We start from the raw sequence: 19,096 nt of genomic DNA, 5'->3' as shown, positions 1-19,096 counted from the left end.
TCCCAGAGTACACAAATGCTGCTACTCCACTCCATAAATCTGACATGCAATGGCAGCTCTAGAAAGAACTGCTGCCTGTGGTGCCAGGATGGCACACAGGAAGATTGGAAATGCAATGCATTCCCACCCAAATATCAAGGGCATCTATGTTGCCTCTCCTGGTCTGTTCTTATCCTCAAAATGCATGTTTTAAAAAACAGTATTTATGTAAAATGAAAAATATCCAATAAGTCACCACGCCATCTCTTTTGAATTTCTAAATAATGACTGTACTTTTACATTTCACTTGACAACTAAAAAAATCAACTTTTTGGACATGCACTTTCACTCATAAATCATTATCTTGAATACACACACACACACACACAACTAGATTTAGCTGTGTAATGGAATTTTGAAGTTTAATTATTTCTACCTGGAGTTTTGTGGTCTGCAAATTTATTTTACTACATGAGGCTTTTATTCTTATGTTCTTTTTCTTTTTTCTTTTTGTATGTATTCCGCTGTTGTCTGTCTCCCCTGCATTTCCTCTTCAGCTGTGTAACGGGGGCTCAGTCACCGAGCTTGTCAAAGGTCTACTCATGTTCGGCCAGCGCTTGGACGAAGCAGTGATCTCATACATCTTATATGGAGCCTTATTGGTAAGAAAGTCCAGTGTTCTGGGGATGACAGCAGAAGAGGCAATTTGTCATGGGTTGGATCCTCATTTCATATTAACAAAGGGGAACGGCCCCATAATATAAAAGGTGTATCACAGCAGGGGTGTTAGATTCTTAATAGGACTGTACTTGTTTTAAAATAACCATGCAAAATTTCCCTTTCTCTTTCCTGTTGTTTGGTGGTGGTGGGATGCCATGCAGGGCCTTCAGCATTTGCACAATAACCGAATCATCCACCGTGATGTCAAGGGGAATAACATTCTTCTGACAACAGAAGGAGGAGTTAAGCTCGTTGACTTTGGTAATGACTGTGTGTCGTTTGTTTTCTTGATGTGTGCAGTTACCCACAGGCAGCAATTTATTGCAGTCTCAGAAGACTGGGACCTCTGTGCTACGCCACAGGCTGAGGGACTTTTCCCATCAACACAGGCTGGCGAGTCGGGGGTTTACCAGATGGATCACCCTAAGAGAGGCTGTTTGTTAATCTATTTTCAGCTTTAGAAGCAATTTTATTAAAGAGAGAAAATAAAAAGTGTTTCAAAACAAGAATTTGACAGAAAACCTTTTTGCTTTTCTGGGAAAAATTTCATGTCTTAGGGCAATTGTCCATCATTTACATTTTGTTATTTCTTCATTTGCATATGAAAAGAGAAAGCAGTTTGGTTTTTCAAATGACTTTCTCTAGCCTTAGGCATACGTATTCCCAGGGAGCAGAAGGTAAACTAGTCCTCTGGGTCTGGGAACTAACCTCCCTGTAAATTGTGATTATTGCTGCTACACGTGAGGCTGGTTGAACTGGAAACATTGACAGGAAATGGAAGTGTGAGAAGAAATTCCAAGCAAAATGACCTAAGGCCAGAGACTATTAAATATCCCCTTGCAACACTCATGTACTGATAGTCACAAACTAACAAACCGGTTGGTTTTCCTTTTTAAGTTTATTGAATGGTTTAATCTTCTAAATCAGCGGTTTTCAACCTGTGGGTGGGTCGCCTAAGACCATCGGAAAACACATATATAATTACGTATTGTTTTTGTGATTAATCACTATGCTTTAATTATGTTCAATTTGTAACAATGAAAATACATCCTGCATATTAGATATTTACATTACGATTCATAACAGTAGCAAAATTACAGTTATGAAGTAGCAACGAAAATAATTTTATGGTTGGGGGCACCACAACATGAGGAACTATATTAAAGGGTCGTGGCATTAGGAAGGTTGAGAACCACTGTTCTAAATGATTTCAACAACAGCTAGTACTCTAGCATGATTGTTACAAATAATGAGAATAAATTTACAGAAGCATTTTTTAAAATATATTTCTTTATTGGTTTCAAAGAGGGAGAGAAAGATAGAAACACCTATGATATGAGAGAATCATTGATTGGCTGCCTTTTGCATGTCTCCTACTGGGGATCAGCCTGCAACCCGGGCATGTGCCCATGGCTGGAATCGAACCTGGGACCCTTCAGTCCACAGGCCGACAGTCTATCCACTGAGCCAAACCGGCTAGGGCTACAGAAGCATTTTTGAAAATGTTCTTTAACAATGTCAATGTAATGAGAGAAAAGACCAATGATTTTGACTAGTCTTTGCTTTATTGGTAAGAAAAAATTCAATGTTAAAATATATCAGCAAATCATTTGCTCAGAAGAAATTACTCAAAAATAAATGAAGTTAGCCCTAGCTGGCTTGGCTCAGTGGATAGAGCATCGGCCAGGGGACTGAAGGATCGCGGGTTCGATTCCGGCCAAGGGCATATGCCTGGGTTGTGGGCTTGATCCCCAGTAGGGAGTGTGCAGGAGGCAGCTGATCAATGATTCTCTCGCATCATTGATGTTTCTGTCTCTCTCTCCCTCTCTGTTCCTCTCTGAAATCAATAAAAAAATTAAAAATAAATAAATGAAGTTACTTAGATGTAGTGGCCTAACTACTAAAGAGCAAGCAAAGGAAACTAGGGGGGGTGCATTTTAAGTTTTATACTCCTCTTTCTATATAAGGAATGGTATAACTCCACAAATGTGTTAATATAACGAGAGTGGCTCAAGGCTAAGACAGATAAAGTACATTGGAATTACATTGAAATTCAGGTCCTCAACACTGAGCCTTACATAATAATAACTTAGTCAATTTCTTTTCCCATTTGACAAACAGTTTTCTCGTTAGTTTTCTAGGTAAGATAGGCACTGAAAACGTTTTATGTCCATAGTGATGCTCTGTTATAGATAACACATGCCAGTTTTCTTTCTCCATAGAATGAAGACCATTTTAAGAAAGAAATCACCTGAAATATATTGGAAATATGATATAAATATATTTTTGGTTGATCCTGGTTGTCAATATTTTCTTTTGATTCCAATTTTGCAGCAATACGGGTAGAAATGCTTTTTAGGAAAAAAATTCTGGTGATGTAGATAGAGTGATAAGTGCTCCCACATAGGGTCAGCAAACTAGGGTTTAGCTAAATCTCATCTGCCTCCTGTTTTTGTATGGCTTTTGAGCTAAGAATGTTTTTTTTGCATTTTTAAATAGTTGGGAAAAATATCAAAAGAAGGATATTTTATGACATGTGATAATTGCATGCATCTATGAGTAAATTTTTAGTCAATGTGTGGTCTGTGGCTGGCTTTGCACTATAATGGCAGAATTGAGAAGCTGAGATAGACCATATGGCTCACAAAGCCTAAACTATTTATTATCTGATCCTTTATGGAAAAAGTTTGCCAACCCCTGGTCTAGCATCATCCTCTGCTCACTGCTCAATTCTGACGCCCTTGCCTTATAGGTGTGTCAGCTCAACTCACCAGTACACGTCTAAGGAGAAACACATCTGTTGGCACCCCCTTCTGGATGGCTCCTGAGGTAAGGAGGGGGCATCTATTTCTTTGTGTTGAGGGCCTTGATACTATGACTTTCTATGGGAAATTCATATGTTTTAAAAAATGTTCAGAAAGAAGAAAATCCTTTATCCTCATTGAACTGTTGGAGTTATGGTTTGATGAGTGACAACAATGACACTTAATCTCAGAAAAGCAAGATTAAGTCACAGCTAGCCAATAGGATGCCTCATGCAATTAAAAAAGGTGCCCCCTCCAGAAAATGCAGCTCTCTCCAAGGGTCATGGCTTTGACTCACCCAACTTTTATGTAAATTAGAAAAAGCCACCTTCCCTGGAGAGATGCAGCCTCAGCGATACATGGCTTGATGAAGGGACAGATTTCAGCTCCAACTAGAAATACATGCAGTGTTCCTGGCTGTTCTTTTGTGGGGTTGTTGTTGTTGTTACCAGATACATAGCGGCTAGTCTTATGTATGTTTTTGTTTCCCAATTAAACCTGGGATTTGGTCCTAATTTAGTTTTGGCATCATCATGGAACTCTCCGGGAGATGATGCATGCGGAAATTTGGAGAATCTCCCAGCTAGATAAGGCATACCATGGCACACAGGTACAGTTTTCCTTGTACAGTTTCAGCATTTAATTCCACAGTATTCTGGCCTGTGCCTGAGAGCAGCCATCAGGGATAAAGCCAATGGGTTCTTTTAGTAAGAGTAAGTCCTTACAATAACCTTTTTAGAGTTCTTTCCATCTGCATTCTGCCCCCGTGGTTGTCTTTCTTCGGTGTGTCTGCCAAGGTGACCTCCTACATGGTAACTGGCTCACAGCAGTCTGCTCACCTCTCTTCAGTGGCTCCCTATTCTCTATGTCCCTCTCTTTCATACTTGGGTAATGGACAGGCCCATGTTAGAGAAAAAGAAAAACCCTTCAGATTCCAGTGTTTACTTAAATCTTAAATGTTTCTTAGATCGGTTTAAAAAAATAAAAATAAAAAATAAACTCCTAATCACTTATATTTATAGAACTATAAAACGAAAAGAAAAAATGTATTATGAAAAAACGACAAACCCAGAAACATTCAAGTAAGCACCTTTAATTTACTGAGATGAATGACATTGTTTTCCGAGACTTGGCTGTCCTTTGCAAAGTGAATATGTTTCAGAGCCTGACAGCACAGATTACTTTAAGTTATTTTGTCAAACTTACTACCCTGTCCCATGTGGAGACCTCGTCTCACCACCACTTTATTTCAGCTGGGGTGCTCTCTTTGTTCAAATAGGACCTCCTTTGGCCTCTAACTGGCACATCTCTGGCTTGGTACCAGCTTAACAATAAACTTAAGTCTGGTCACTGAAACTGTGGCAAATGGTCACCCAGATGATCTGGAACGTGTTTTTACCACTATCCCTCCAATGTTATTATTATTAATACAATGATCATTGGAAAAAAACACAAAATAAAAATTTTCATAGGGATCTCGTGAACCTTACTTTGAGAAACACCACAGGACAAAATCAAAACTCGTTTGGACAGTGAACAAAGCCCTTTAGTTCCAACCCTTATCTTGCTGTCAGCCTCATCTCAGGTTATTTTTCTCCAGCTTACCTGTGCTTAATGACTCAACAGTAGTGAACACCAAGTAATTCTCCAAGTTCATCCTGATATATTATTCCCTTGGACCCTCCTGTGTATTGTCATATTGCCTGGAGTGGCCCTGAGAACCCTGGAACTTTCCTCCTCAGTTTCAGCTCAAATGCATCTTCCCCCAGGAAACCGTCCCTGGTCCCTGGCTGACACGGAGGCTCCTCCTCCTAAATCACCGCCGCAGTCTTCACACCTTCCATCAGCACCGTGGCCATCCTATTGGAATTGTGAGCAGGCAGGTCCGCCAGCTGGGCTCTACGCTCTGGCGGGGACTTGGGACACCCAGCACTCAGTACAGTGCTCGGTACAGAGTAGGTAGGTGCTCATGAGCATCTGTTGGAGGAATCTATCCATTGTTAAAGCAGCCAAAGGAGAAGATGAATTTGGAGGGTTATTTGAGGACAGCTTTATGACATTGGTATTAGCAAATTTCTCTGTAGATTTTAATTAACTAACTAATTAATCAATCAATTTTTTGTTAATCCTCACCTGAGCATATTTTTTTCATTGATTTTTTTAGAGTGAATGGAAGGGAGGGGAAGAGACAGAGAGAGAGAAACATCGATGTGAGGGAAACACATCAGCTGGCTGCCTCTTGCATGCACCCTCCAGGGACTGGGGGAGGAGCCTGCAACCGAGGTATGAGGTACATGCCCTTGACCAGAAGTGAACCCAGGACCCTTCAATCCACAGGCAGGCACTTTAACCACTGAGAAAACTGGCTAGGGCTATAGATTTTAATTATTATTAAAGGAAAGCATAACTGAGGCTACTCAGCTCAAATGTGGGTGACCTAACCAGGAAGATGGCGTTTCTCTTCTAATTCATAGGAAGCGGGTGTTCTCAGAATCACAGGGGGACACAGAGAGGGCTGAACAAATGGGCTTTGCTAGGTTCCTCCCTGCCTACCTGGTTCAGATTGAGCTGTAGTTATCTGTGGTGATATATCTTTTTCTGGAGCAGGTCGTCTATCTAAATGCCTTTTAGGCAGTTGGGGGGAAGGTTAAAGTTTCTTTCTGAGTCTTTGGATTTTTAAAAATCAACAGAAATCAATTTCCCAAAAGGCATGTTTTGGGGTGGCAAGCCCTGCTTCCCTTCGATGTGATGGCCTACAGAGCGTACTGACCTTACTATGCTTCCACTTCTGCTTGTGTGAATAACTGCCACTTAGATTAATTATGACAACAGTGCACACAAGGCCAATGTCAGAGGAATAAAACCATTGCAGGCGACCAGTGCTTTCATGTTGAAAATGCAGCTGAAACATCCTTGATTCTATTTTGTTTTTGAGATATTGAACCAAATTATTCTTTTCCCATTTCCATTTCCATTTTTGTTTCACCAGCTGGAGTAACTGCGATATTTAATTCAAATAGGCTGCGCTGCAAACCAGGTAGTTAATGGAATGTGACCACACCACAATCAATTGTTGACGAGCGGTCCAAGTGCACAGTTCACTGGGGCAGCTCGAAGCTGCAGCTTGAATGGACTCTCATATGGTTAACATTTTCCACCTATTTCCTCTCACCGCCTCCTTTGGATGCTACTAAAGATGAAAAATGCTGGGTAAAAGTGGTATCCTCTCAGCAGTGTAGGAGGAGAGAAATCCTAGGCGTTGCCCGGGACTTTGTGTGATAGTACTTTGAAGCAATGCTACTGGGGAAATATTGTGTGGCATAGTAAAGGGTTAATGTAAAAGTCAAGATCAGTACAATTTTTTTTTTTTTTTTACAAACTGACTATGTCAGTAGCACACTATGACACAGGGAAGATTATTTTAAGAGGGAAAGAAAAATGGGCAATGTAGAAACTATATATTGAACAGATTACCTGAACAAAATGACTTAAACAATAGGAAATTAAAATTCTCAGGTAAGTGTAGAGATCGGTGATTCTAGGGCTGATTGATTCAGCAGCTCAGTAAACCATCAAAACCCCAGGTTCTTCATTTCCCTGGTGTGACCCCTGCGAGCTGCATGGTGGTGTTGTTTGGCATTGACTTGGGGCGGTTATGACAACATCACCTGTGAATATCTGAGGGGCGGTAGTGGCTGAGCTTTCCAACATCCACCATGCAAGTGCCAGGCACAAACAGACGCCGCCTTTCACTTTTGTGGGCTGCTCTGACAGCCAGTGGAGGAGTTAAGTGGGTTCTCCTCCGGTCCTGGGGTCGAAGCCTTGCCCAATCTGTCTTAGTTTCCTAGGCTGCCAGAACACAGTAGCATAAACTGGTGGCTTAAAGCAACTGGAATTTATTGTTTCAGTTCTGGGGACTAGAAGCCTGACATCGAGGTGTCAGCAGGGCTGTTGCCTCTAAAGTTTCTAGGGTCTTCCTTGCCTCTCTCCAGCTCCTGGCCGTTTGCTGGCAGTTTTTCGCCTTTTGGGCTGTCACAGCCAATCGCCAGTATCTGCCTCCGTCATCACACACATTCTCCCTGTGTCTGTCTTCATACGCCGGGCTCTCATAAGCACACCTGTCATTTTGGATTAGGGGTCCACCCTACTCAATATGATGTCATCTTAACGAATTCCATCTGCAACAACCCCATTTCCAAATAAGTTCACATTCTGAGGTACTGGGGGTTCGCACTTTAATACATCTTTTTTTTTTTTTTTTTTTGGAGGACACAATTCAACCCATAACAACTCTCTCCAAATACTTAGCAGCTCTCAGCTACAGTAAATACTTCCAGTTTCCAAGGTAATCAGCCAGTCATTTGGGTCCTACAGATCTGCATGTTACAGGTGCTCCCTTAGTTGGAGAGCTCAGCCTTGCCTGTCTTCTCTCTCTCTCTCTCTCTCTCTCTCTCTCTCTCTCTCTCTCTCTCTCTCTCTTTCTTTCTCTCTCTCTTTCTGCCTTAGGTGTCTGAGTCATACACAGTTCTTTCTGGATGTACCAAGCACAACAAATTGCCTTCCCACATAGGCCCTCAAAGCCTTCAGAATTTTGTTCTGTCCTACCTTCTCTCTGGCATTTATTTTTTATTATCTCCTGAGATGCCTGACCCAGGTTACTTCCCTCAACCTTCTGTGTATGTTGAGCCTCTGGTCTCCCAGCTTGTGACTTTAGCCTGTAATACATATATTATGTCTATGTCTATGTCTATGTCTATGTCTATGTCTATGGCTATGTCTATGTCTATATATCTATATCTATATCTATATCTATTTCTATTTCTATATCTATCTATATTATACTCATACACACAGTCTTTCCATTAGCCATGTTTATTATCTCTTTTCTCCTCCATTGTCTCTTAACACCCAATTTCTTATAGTAAATAATATGAATAGTGGTGTCTGACATTTGCATAGAACTTCTAATGTTATATTTTAAGCGCTCACACCTACCTGTGAGGATGCCAGTTAGGCATCTTTGCATTGATCTTACACATATGGGATCCAAGGCTCTGCCAAACTAAGTGCCCAGGGACACTGAGTGGATACGTGGGTAGTAGTAACGGAAATCTATAGGTTGTAACTCACTGAACTAAGGGGTTTTCAAAACAACCCACACCCACTGTCATATTGGTATTGCTCAGCTAGTATTTGCCATCAGACACATACCAGATAATATCCTGGTCTGTAGCAAACAGGGATACAAACTTAATTTATATGTATTTTTTTGATGGCAGGGGTTTAAGGGTAGTGGATCCTTTCCCACCATCACACATACATAAGAATTAAACGGAATGTTTGTAAGTCACTGGAACCCAAGACAAGGTTACCAACGTTACCATTATTGTTTTTATTGAGGACATTTGCAGACTACGTTAAAATAACATATCTTTGGAGTCAGACCTTAAAGTTATTGTATGCACTGGTGTGGCCATGCTGACTGTTAAAGTGCTGCAGTACTTCTATTCTGGAAGGTGAATGGCTGCTGCCCAGAAGTGTTTCTCAGCCACCAGAGGTACGTGTCTGTTTCCTGGCAACACCCAGACCTTTGAATGGTCCAGTAACGACAGGGGTGATGGCTGGCGAGAGGGAACTCAAGCCCAACTCCAGCGCCGGGAGCCAGCTGATTGTCAGATAGGAGAACACTGTGCCTGCTAAGCAATGAGCAGTGGGAGGAACTTTCACTACCTAAGGACCCACTAATGCACCAGGAACTGGGAAAGGTGCTTTTTAAGTACTTTATTCTCACAAATGCTCTCTATAGCAGATTTATTTTCTCCACTTTATCACTGAGGAAAATGAGCCCAAAGAGGTGTAGGAAACATCGTCCGACATGCGCATACCTAGTGAGCATGGGGGCTGCTGTGCTGTTCAGAGAGCCTGAGAGTGCAGGGCCCATTTTGCAGACGAAGAAACTGGAACAGGGAGAGGACACTCTCCCTGCTAGTTCAGGGCAGACTTGGCCCAGAATTCAGGTTCCCCCGGGCCTTGTCCTCTTTGCTTTCATGTGTTCATATGGGATGTTCAGTGTGGAACATGTGTGCTGAGACAGCTCATACAACAAAGACATGCGGAGACGGGGTTCAAGAATACTCTGACATTGGGGTGTGAGACACATCATTAAAAAGACGTACATGAAGGGACCTATCACCTGTAATTTTTAGGTTGACTACACTTGCAATCTCACCAATGAGAGAAGCAGCCCATATATTAAGGATCTTGGCATCTTCCGAAACAGCCAAAGGTCTGTTTTTGTTGCTTTTTTTTTTTGTATTAGAAAGCAGACTTGTGAATAAAATAAACATTTGCTTTTTAAAAAATTTATTTTTTCATTTTTACTTCCATCTGCTTCTTGTTGCAAACAAGAGCTAATCAGCTGAGCAGAGAAACAGATGTGCTGTGACAGCTCTCTGCCTGACAAAGGGTCCTTGACAGGGGATGGTTGCCATAACAACCAGCTTACACCAATGCAGGCTTTTTGCAACCACTCCCGCCTTCATTAATTATGGCACTCCTAGCTAAACGATACAATAATGCTATTTTGTTTGGCACTGCCAGGACTAGAGATGACAAATGAGATATTTTGTGTCAAAGGGCTGAAAAAGCCATAAAAGACAGAGCTGAAATATTATTGCCATCATTACCATTTTGTTCCCGGAGCTCTAACTATGGGTTGGTTTCCAAATAAGAGTGAGAATTTATTGACTGCTTACTATGTGCCCAACACGAAGTGCTTTCTGTGAATTAATTCATTTATAACCCTCACAACAACCTTATAAAGTCAGTGTTATTTCTAGTCCAATGTTTTAGATAAAGTAAATACATCATAGAAAGCATGGTTCTTGTCCTTGGACAAGTTAGTAGGTGATGCCACCAGGATTTGAACCCAGGAATTTGGTTTCAAAATCCTCTCTCTTAACCACTATACTAGAGCAACTTATTTGTGACCACCAGTGTACCTGATAAGATGTAAATTGTTTTTCTCCAATTTTTAAATTATTTTAAATGAAGAATTATCCTTTCTTATATGTTGAGGAAAATGTAATATTTCAACATGACTCCAGAAGTCAATGTAATTACTGGCTTTTTCCAACCAAAAGAAGGACCTGGAAAAATAAAATAACACACTTCTTTAGAATTTAGGAGATTTGTATTTTAGTTTTGGTTCTGCCACTTATTTTTAAAAAGTGATTGTAGTTAATTTATTTTAATATGGCTTTGGTTTTGGTAGAAAAGTTAAGAGCACAACTTTTGGAGTCAGACCTGGGAACAGCTTGTAGATACCGGCTTACACACCTAATCCAGGACCTCGTGCACGTTTCTGAATATCTCTGAGTAGTAAGATGGGGAGAAGGTAAAAGCGGTAGGATGAGAAGGAAAAGAAAAACAGCCTCAAAGGACAAAATGCAATGATGCACTGAAAGTGTTTGGCACAGCGCCGTGCTCTCAAACAGGGGCTCATGTTGCCGGGACCCCACCCTCCCTGCCCTGTTCTCATCTGTAAGAAGACGAGATTGGCTTTGGTTGTCTCTGCCTCCAAGGTCCCCCCGACTTTTCAGAGAACATTGACGGTTCCCCGCCTCTTCCAGCTCCCCCAGTCCATGGCTCTGGTGTTGCTCAGGGAAGGCAGGCAGGCTCTCCCTCAGCTCCCGGAAAGGTCAGTGATGACACTGGTGAGCCTTCAGGGTCTGTTTTCTTTACTGTCTTGGGACCCCATCTGCCAGTCATGTCACTGTGAGGCAGCTTTGGTTGCTCAGGAGATTCAAGTAAGGGGTTTAGGACCTTAGATGACTGGCCAAGAGACCCGTGCGTCTTCCCGCAAGCCATTCACCTCTGAAATTCCGTAGCCATTTGTGCTCATGGGTTCCCTCTGTCTCTTATGTTCGCCTCTGAGAAGCAGACCCTGCCTGCATTCCCAGAGGGGTTCTGCTTTCGAGGGCCCTGAAGCACAACCCAGGTGCTTAGCCTCCTGGTGGGTGAAGGCCCAGGGCGAAGGTGAAATGACTGGGTACAGCCCCAACTTGTAACTTCTGCTCCAGTGATAGCTCCCTTCTTAGCTGGAACTCTGGGGCAATTGAGTCGTATGTCATGTGTCAGTGTGGAGGTGGGAGGCTGGCCCCGGGGGTGGGGGTGGTGACATGTCGTCACCCTCCTCCTAGTGGGACTAAATACAGGGCTGAAGCTCCCATATGGGCAGAAGCACGCGAGGCCCTTATATTCCTCCCACCCCTGCTCAGTATTAAACAAGAAGTGTCCAAACAATGGCCTCCTTGAGCATTTGGAACTTTCCAGCTTGTCCTGCCACCCGTCAGCTTGCCCACCCTCTTCATCCATCAAAGAGGAAGAACGGGTGGCGTTACCGCAGCGGCAGGAGTGTTTGCTGCAGGAATGTCAGAGCCAGCCTCGGTTCCTCCTGAGCTCCGAGTCCCAACCTGCCTGGTGCTTCAGTACCTCTCTACCCTGCACCGGGCACAGGGGCTCAGCCCCAGAAGAGGGAATCCACCCCTAAGCCAAACTCTGCCTCTGACTCATGGTCACTGGGTTGTCAGAAGAAAGCAAAGGCGGCTGGGCAGTCAGCATTAGGAAGGGGAGCCCAGAGGAGCCGTGGGGTGGGGGCGGAGCAGGGGCGGGTGGGGGTGGGAAGGCTAGTGTTCACGGTGCTGTTATGCCCCAGGTGATTTCCACACCTTCTTTAGTTCTAGAAAGTTAAAGGAAATTACTCACCGATGGGAATGTACATTCCCAAGGGCATATCCTGGTTTGCATGGTGACATCAGCTTGAGGGAGGACAGAATCCAGAGACTGCTTGCAGAGGAGGGGTTCTGACCATGTGGAAACACTCAGATACTCTGTTTGATTTGCTATTTCCCTTTTTAAAAAATGTGTTGCAGAGGAGAGAAACATTTCCCCTCACTAGTTTCTTATTGTGGACTCATGCATCAGTTCTGTTACCTACTAGCTGTGTGACCTAGGTGTAGTTCTCCAACCTTCCTGAGTCTGTTTCCTTACCTGGGGTAATAATACCCGACCTAACAAGCTGTGAAATGAACTGAATCGTAGAACCCCTACTTGTTCTTTCCTTAAATGTACTCTGGGAGAAGTGGGGCACTGGTTGGCAAAGAAAAGGGGCAGCAAGGAAAGGAGAGTGAGGGGAGAGAGGAAGTGAGAGGCGGCAGGACTATATTGGCTTAACTGGCGGGTGCTCACATGCTCATATATGGGAGTTACTGTGGCTATGGCTGCTGGAATGTGAAATCTCTTTGGCAATGGCCCATCATTCTTTGTATTATAAAAATTCCCAGGATTGGTGCAGTTACTATGGAAAACAGTATGGAGGTGCCTAAAAAAAAAAAAAAAAAAAAATAGAACTTAAGACTTAGCAATTCAACTTCTGGGTATTTATCCAAAGAAATTATAAAAGATATGTGCATCCTGATGTTCATTGCAGCATTATTTACAATAGCCACGATATGCAAGTAACTAAATGCCCACTAGTAAGGTGAATGGATAAAGAAGCTGTGGTATATGGATATAATAGAACGTTACTCAGCCATAAAAAAGAATGAAATCTGATCATTCGTGACAACCTGGATGGACCAAGAGAGTATTATGCCAAGCAAAATAAGTCAGACAGAAAAAGACAAATGCCGTATGATTTCTCTTATATATGGAATCTAAAAAGCAAAGTAAACAAACAAAATAGAAACAAACTTATAGATCAGAGAACAAACTGATAGTTGCCAGATGGGAGGGGGTTGGGGGCTGGGTGGAAAAGACGAAGGGATGAAGAAGTACGAATTGGCAGTTACAGAACAGTCACGGGGGTGTAAAGCCCAGCCTAGGAAATAGAGTCAATATATCGTAATAACTATGAACGAGGCCAGGTGGGTACTAGACTTATGGGGGGGGCGGTCATTGTGTAAAGTATATAAATGTCTAACCACGATGCTGCACGCCTGAAACTAATCTAAAATTGAATGTCAAATGACAAATAAAAACAAAACCACAAAAAGAACCGAGGAGATGCCTCAGTTGGGAGGGTAGTGGCAGAGCCGTTGACCTCGCTCGCGATTTGGCCACATACCAGCTGTATGACTCTAAACGAGTCACCCCTCCCCCGGGACCTCAGTCTCCTCCTCTGTGAATGAATGAATTCTAAGGTCCCCTCCAGCATCCACCTCCGGTGGGGAAGCTGCCGGAGCAGGGAGAGCAGTGGGATTATCCTGGGTCTCCAAGCAAACGTGCTCCTTCAGCGTTTTTTGAGTCCGAAGGACAAATGTAAACATTTGGGCACATTGATTTACCTTTCACAGGGGAATTCCGTGGGTATCGGTCCTGGGTTTGAGAACGAGGCTTACCATATGGTTAAGTATAAGGGACATGCTCCCAGGGCTTCAGGGAATTTACGTGCAGAAATCAGTGTTGTGTGCTGGCCTCACCCCCAGTTCCAGTCCCGCTCTGCCCTCCAGTAGCCGTGTGGGAAGTTGGTGTTGTGGGACCGTACTCTGTGTTTTTAATTCGAAGCTTGTTTGATTTCTTTGAAGGCATAAGCTGAATGTTACAATCCTGAGAAAAGTTTGTAGAACACCATATTTTATGTTAATTAGAGACCTTTCTGAATTTCATAACAGTATAATTTAAATTATTTCTGACGATTTAGTATGCAACGTATAGACTTAATTCTAGCCTTAAGTTGAGTTTTATGAAAGAACCAACCCCCGCCGCCATTAATTTCAGTTATATTAGTCCACATCCCCTTTGCAAAAACACTCAAACAAATCTCAAATATATCCTCTCTTGAGGTTAGATTTCATCCAAAGGAAGATACTTCATTGGTTTATTCAGTATCTCAGCTTGTAATGCTTTAAAGATGTTTGTATGTAAAACTGATGAATAATATTTGCCATTGGAATACTGTATTTATAACTGCAATTCTAATTCCAGAGAAGTTCTATTTTAGACGCCTTTATCATTAATAACATTTATCAATTATGCTTCATGAATTACATAAACAAAATTAAGAATCCTATTTGCCTTCCTGCCTTTCAGCCAATCTTATTTGACAGTTTGTGGATTGTATTTTTGGGCTCAAGGTCAGCCAAGGAGTAATAGCTTTAGGTCTATTTGCCTATCCTCTTTTGAAAGCTGAATTTAGCTCTTGACATAACAGCATTTTGACTGTGTACTGAGTGAAATTTTAATTTTGGCCTTTGATTATTTTGGATCACACGATCAATTCTAATAAGGTGAAGAATTTGAACATATAAGGCAAACCTAATTGCATTTTTAATGACATCTTAAAACATTAGTGAAAAAATGAAATAGTCTGCATAACAATATTGGTTTTTTAAATATATTTTATTCATTTTTTACAGAGAGGAAGGGAGAGAGATAGAGAGTTAGAAACATCAATGAGAGAGAAACATCAATTAGCTGCCTCCTGCACATCTCCTACTGGGGATGTGCCCACAACCCAGGTATATGCCCTTGACCGGAATTGAACCTGGGACCTTTCAGTCCGCAGGCTGGTGCTCTATCCACTGAACCAAACCGGTTTCGGCTATTGTTTTTAAGTTTAGTAAATTATTTATTATAAGAGCAAAACATATTTTTCCTTATGGTAGATAGTGCTATTATAATATTATTTGCTTGAAAGTATTGATTAAAATCATGTTATTAAGAGATTTCATCTCAGTGGTTCTTTGATATATAACTTAATAAAGGGCTCTAGTTAAATAACTTGTTAGGAAAACCTAGGTTTTCTGAAGCCAGAGAACATGTGTTGACTGTTGTTTTTTTTTAAATCCCCTTCACATCCAGTCTAACAAAGATGATCTTCTCAGATAATGAAGACCGTGAGGTGAGGAGGGACTGTTCTCTCAGGCTCATATAAGCCCAAATCTTTCTGCAAGAGGTAGAGGGCGAATCTCACCCCTATCTTGGGAGCTTTATCATAAGCCCTGCCCTTGGTCTAGGCTGAAATGACATTGTAACCATGTGGCATTTCATGGGATCAGGGGGACCTGAGAAAGTGAAAGTACTACCCCTATTAGCCTTACGCTTCCAGTAGGAAAGGATATAGTTCTGAAGGGAATTTCTTTCATTTTCTTGCGTGAATCTCAGGGGAACCTAATTTTATAATCAAGACACCACCTTTAACCTGCCAATTTGTTGGTGAAGAATCCCATCAGCCAACAAATGACCCTGGAGGAGGGAAACACACCCTTGGAAGTTAAGGCAAACTTTCCCATACTTATTTACATTTTCAAGACAAAAACCATGCTTTCTGTAGACATTTTAGGAAATGCAAAAAGGTTCAAAGTAGCAAGTAAAAAAAAATAGATATTACCGATACAGCAATGGCCCATTGTCATCTACTACTAACATTTTGGAGCCATTTGGGTAAGCAACATTGTCATAGACAGTGTGTCAGACAAGGCCCTTGAGAGAGGGTTGCTCGGTTTGCATGGAAAGAAGAGGTGCAGGAAGACTAAGTAATTTGCTAAAGTTACCCAGTGAGGGGGTGGCAAAACCAAAACAAAGATGCCTGGCTCTGGGAGTTTTCTCACAGCAGCCGGAGATGCAATTCTTTTTACAGGGGAAGAGCTACTGACAGTTGTTCTTTCGCTGCCACTCCCAGCTGGTGGCTGAGCAAAGGGCCAACTGGCCTCCACAGAACTCACCTGGCCATGCCCCAGGTGGGTGGGGAGATGGTATGTGTTTAAGCCAGAAGTTCTCAACCTGTGGGTCGCGACTCCTTTGGCAGTCGAACGACCCTTTCACAGGGGTCGCCTAAGACCATCCTGCCTATCAGATATTTACATTACGATTCACAACAGTAGCAACATTACAGTTATGAAGTAGCAACGAAAATAATGTTATGGTTGGGTCACAACATGAGGAACTGTATTTAAAGGGCCGGAAGGTTGAGAACCACTGGCAGTTGTGTTATCAAGTTGTGGGTGCAGTTCCACCTCACCAACTCCTTCAGGAGGGAGGAATGTGCTCTCTCTGTGGGGCGGGAAGGAGGGACTGAGGCAGGTTTAGGAAGTTCGGAATTTTGGGACTTGTTATTCTGAAGAAGGCTACAGAGAACTGCCCTGAAATCACAGAAAGCTGACCGCGACTCTTGGCTCCAAAGACAGTAGAGCTAACCTGCTAATGAAAACTTATTAACCTCAGTCCCCTCCAGACGGAAAAGTTTTTGGCAGCCAAGGTGGCATTGATCGACATGTGGGAGGCTCAAGCCCACCTCTGGGTAAAACAGCTGTTGGCATGGGCACTGGAACTGCTTGTGCATAGAGATTGCTAGTAGTCGAGCATCAGTGCTTCCAGTCTTCCTGCACTGAGCAGCAGGGAGTGTACGTGTACCTAGAAAAGCCAAACGCTCATATTTCAAGGTACGTACTGCACATGCTCCATTAACCAGCATCCAAACAATTGCTGTCGCTGGAGCTCATCTTCCTTAGCGGAGGCATTATCACAGCGACCAGCTTCTCTTTATAGACCTTAAGAACGTCTACAAAATATTGGTAATAAAACCCCACCAGATTCCAGCCATCTAGCTAATACCCAGAACCATCTACTGTTTACTCTAGCTAATGTGCATGGAGGGGTTAGCCTTTCAGTGTGAGATACAATACCAGAATGACTTATTTGGAAATCATGAGGTCATAGAATATTAGAACTGGAAGAGATAGTAGATATTATTCATTCCCACCTTGTGACTTTATACAGCCAGAAAGTGAGGTCCCTATAACCAACGAAGGGACTTAGCTAAGGCATCCAGATGGTAAATAATGTAGTTCGGACTTTTTAAAATTTGAATCCAAAGATTTTTAAACATAGCTTCTCTGATGAGGACCGAAAGTTGATGTGGACATAATCTTACCCTGGGTTATGTCTGTTTACATCAGGTGTCATTTTTAAATTTTTATTTATTGTCTAAAGTTTTACATAAGTCTCCTTTTTCCTCAGGGGTCATTTTGATGAGCTCATCAAGGCTCTGGCCCCTCTAAAACAGAAGAAATGATGAGGTTAATGATAGATTAACATCAAATAGGTAAAATTATTCATTAAAACTCAGAAACAGCCCAGCCAGCATGGCTCAGTGGTTGAGCTTTAACCTATAAACCAGGAGGTCATGGCTCGATTCCCAGTCAGGGCACATGCCTGGGTTGCAGGCTCGACCCCTAGTAGGGAATGTGCAGGAGGCAGCCAATCAATGATTCTCTCTCATCACTGATGTTTCCATCTCTCTCTTTTTCCCTTCCTCTCTGAAGTCAATAAAAATATATTTAATAACAAATTCAGAAACAGTGTAAACCTTACTGATATACCAGACTGTTAAAGGTGACTCTGCAGAAGCATGTAGGGGTTTATATGTCTCTGAAACTCACTGAGGTCACAAGACAGTATTTTCATCTTGGTGCCATTTGGCCACTAGCGATACATTACAGCAGGACTCGGTCTCTATTTTGATTCATTTACTGCTATTCTTTTAGCCTTTGCAAGGTACATTAAACATTTTATCACAGTCTATATACACATCTTGTGGAACATTCTAGAAAATACATCCTCTTCATATCAACCTCCAACATGCTGTGGACTTTAAATTCAACTTTGGAGAATCTGTACTTTGTGAATTGACATGTACTAGGTTTTCTATTCACCACACTGGATTAAGATAAATATACCAGTTTGATCAAGTCCTGATATACAACCTGGTATCTGCTTCTGGTACTTAAACCTATGTATAAAAACTACACATTTTGAGTAATTATGTTGGCAGCCAACAATAGAAAGGTTAAAATCTACAGAGTTCTGAATTGTAAAATACATTTACTGTAATGCAAAACTCCAGGTAGTCACTGGAAACATGTCAGTATTTTATTGTTACCCTTTAGTACATTCTACTTCTGATCTTAACGGAAGTTTGTTTTCCTTAGTGTATCTACATGTGGGCCGAGGTGGGGGGTGGGGGGCGGACACAGGCCCTATTAGCACAAGTGATTTTTTTCTGTACTTGCATAAGGGTAGAGCTCAGACCCAGTTTGAACTTGTTATACTGCCTATCACACTGACTTTTCTGTTTTTGTAAATGGCACCATCATTTCCCTGGTCACCCAGGATGAAAATATCAGTGTTTCTTGGTGTGTCCCTTCCCCTAAATTCACACACTAAAGCCTTCTCCACGCCCTGCAACTCTTCCCGTGAACTCTCTTACACACCTATTTTATCATCTCTATTCATTCCACTGCAACCAACATCTTCATACTTCTCGGACTGCTCAGGTGAAGCAGAGTATGCACTTGCCTTGGGCATGGCTGCTCTTTGGGGTGGTGGAGGTGAGGTGTGAGAAGAGAGGTAGTTTGAGTCCTGGACCTGTGTCCCTGACATCTAAACCTATCTCTCTCCATCCCTTTAATATGACTTAGAGAACCTGGGAAACCATTGCCCCACTCTCTCCTTTTCTTAGTGGAGCCTCACAACAACTGATTCAGAGAGCTCTTTGAGAGGTCCCCTTCTTGTGGGGGCAAGGGAATCAAAGA

The 19,096-nt window shown here is 42.3% G+C and overlaps 1 protein-coding gene across 1 annotated transcript in view; it reads left to right on the top strand.

The window, feature by feature from the left end:
- Positions 1-19,096, top strand: part of LOC132237972 (myosin-IIIb-like) — a 31,147-nt gene that overhangs the window by 7,952 nt on the left and 4,099 nt on the right. Inside the window, exons 3-5 of the mRNA XM_059702496.1 lie at positions 537-641; positions 861-960; positions 3,452-3,528. Of these exons, the coding sequence (XP_059558479.1) occupies positions 537-641; positions 861-960; positions 3,452-3,528 (282 nt within the window). The remainder of the gene's footprint in view (positions 1-536; positions 642-860; positions 961-3,451; positions 3,529-19,096) is intronic.

The sequence above is a fragment of the Myotis daubentonii genome, chromosome 7 (assembly GCF_963259705.1).
Source record: "Myotis daubentonii chromosome 7, mMyoDau2.1, whole genome shotgun sequence".
Taxonomy (NCBI): Eukaryota; Metazoa; Chordata; class Mammalia; order Chiroptera; family Vespertilionidae; genus Myotis; species Myotis daubentonii.
This window is presented reverse-complemented; position numbering and strand designations above follow the sequence as displayed.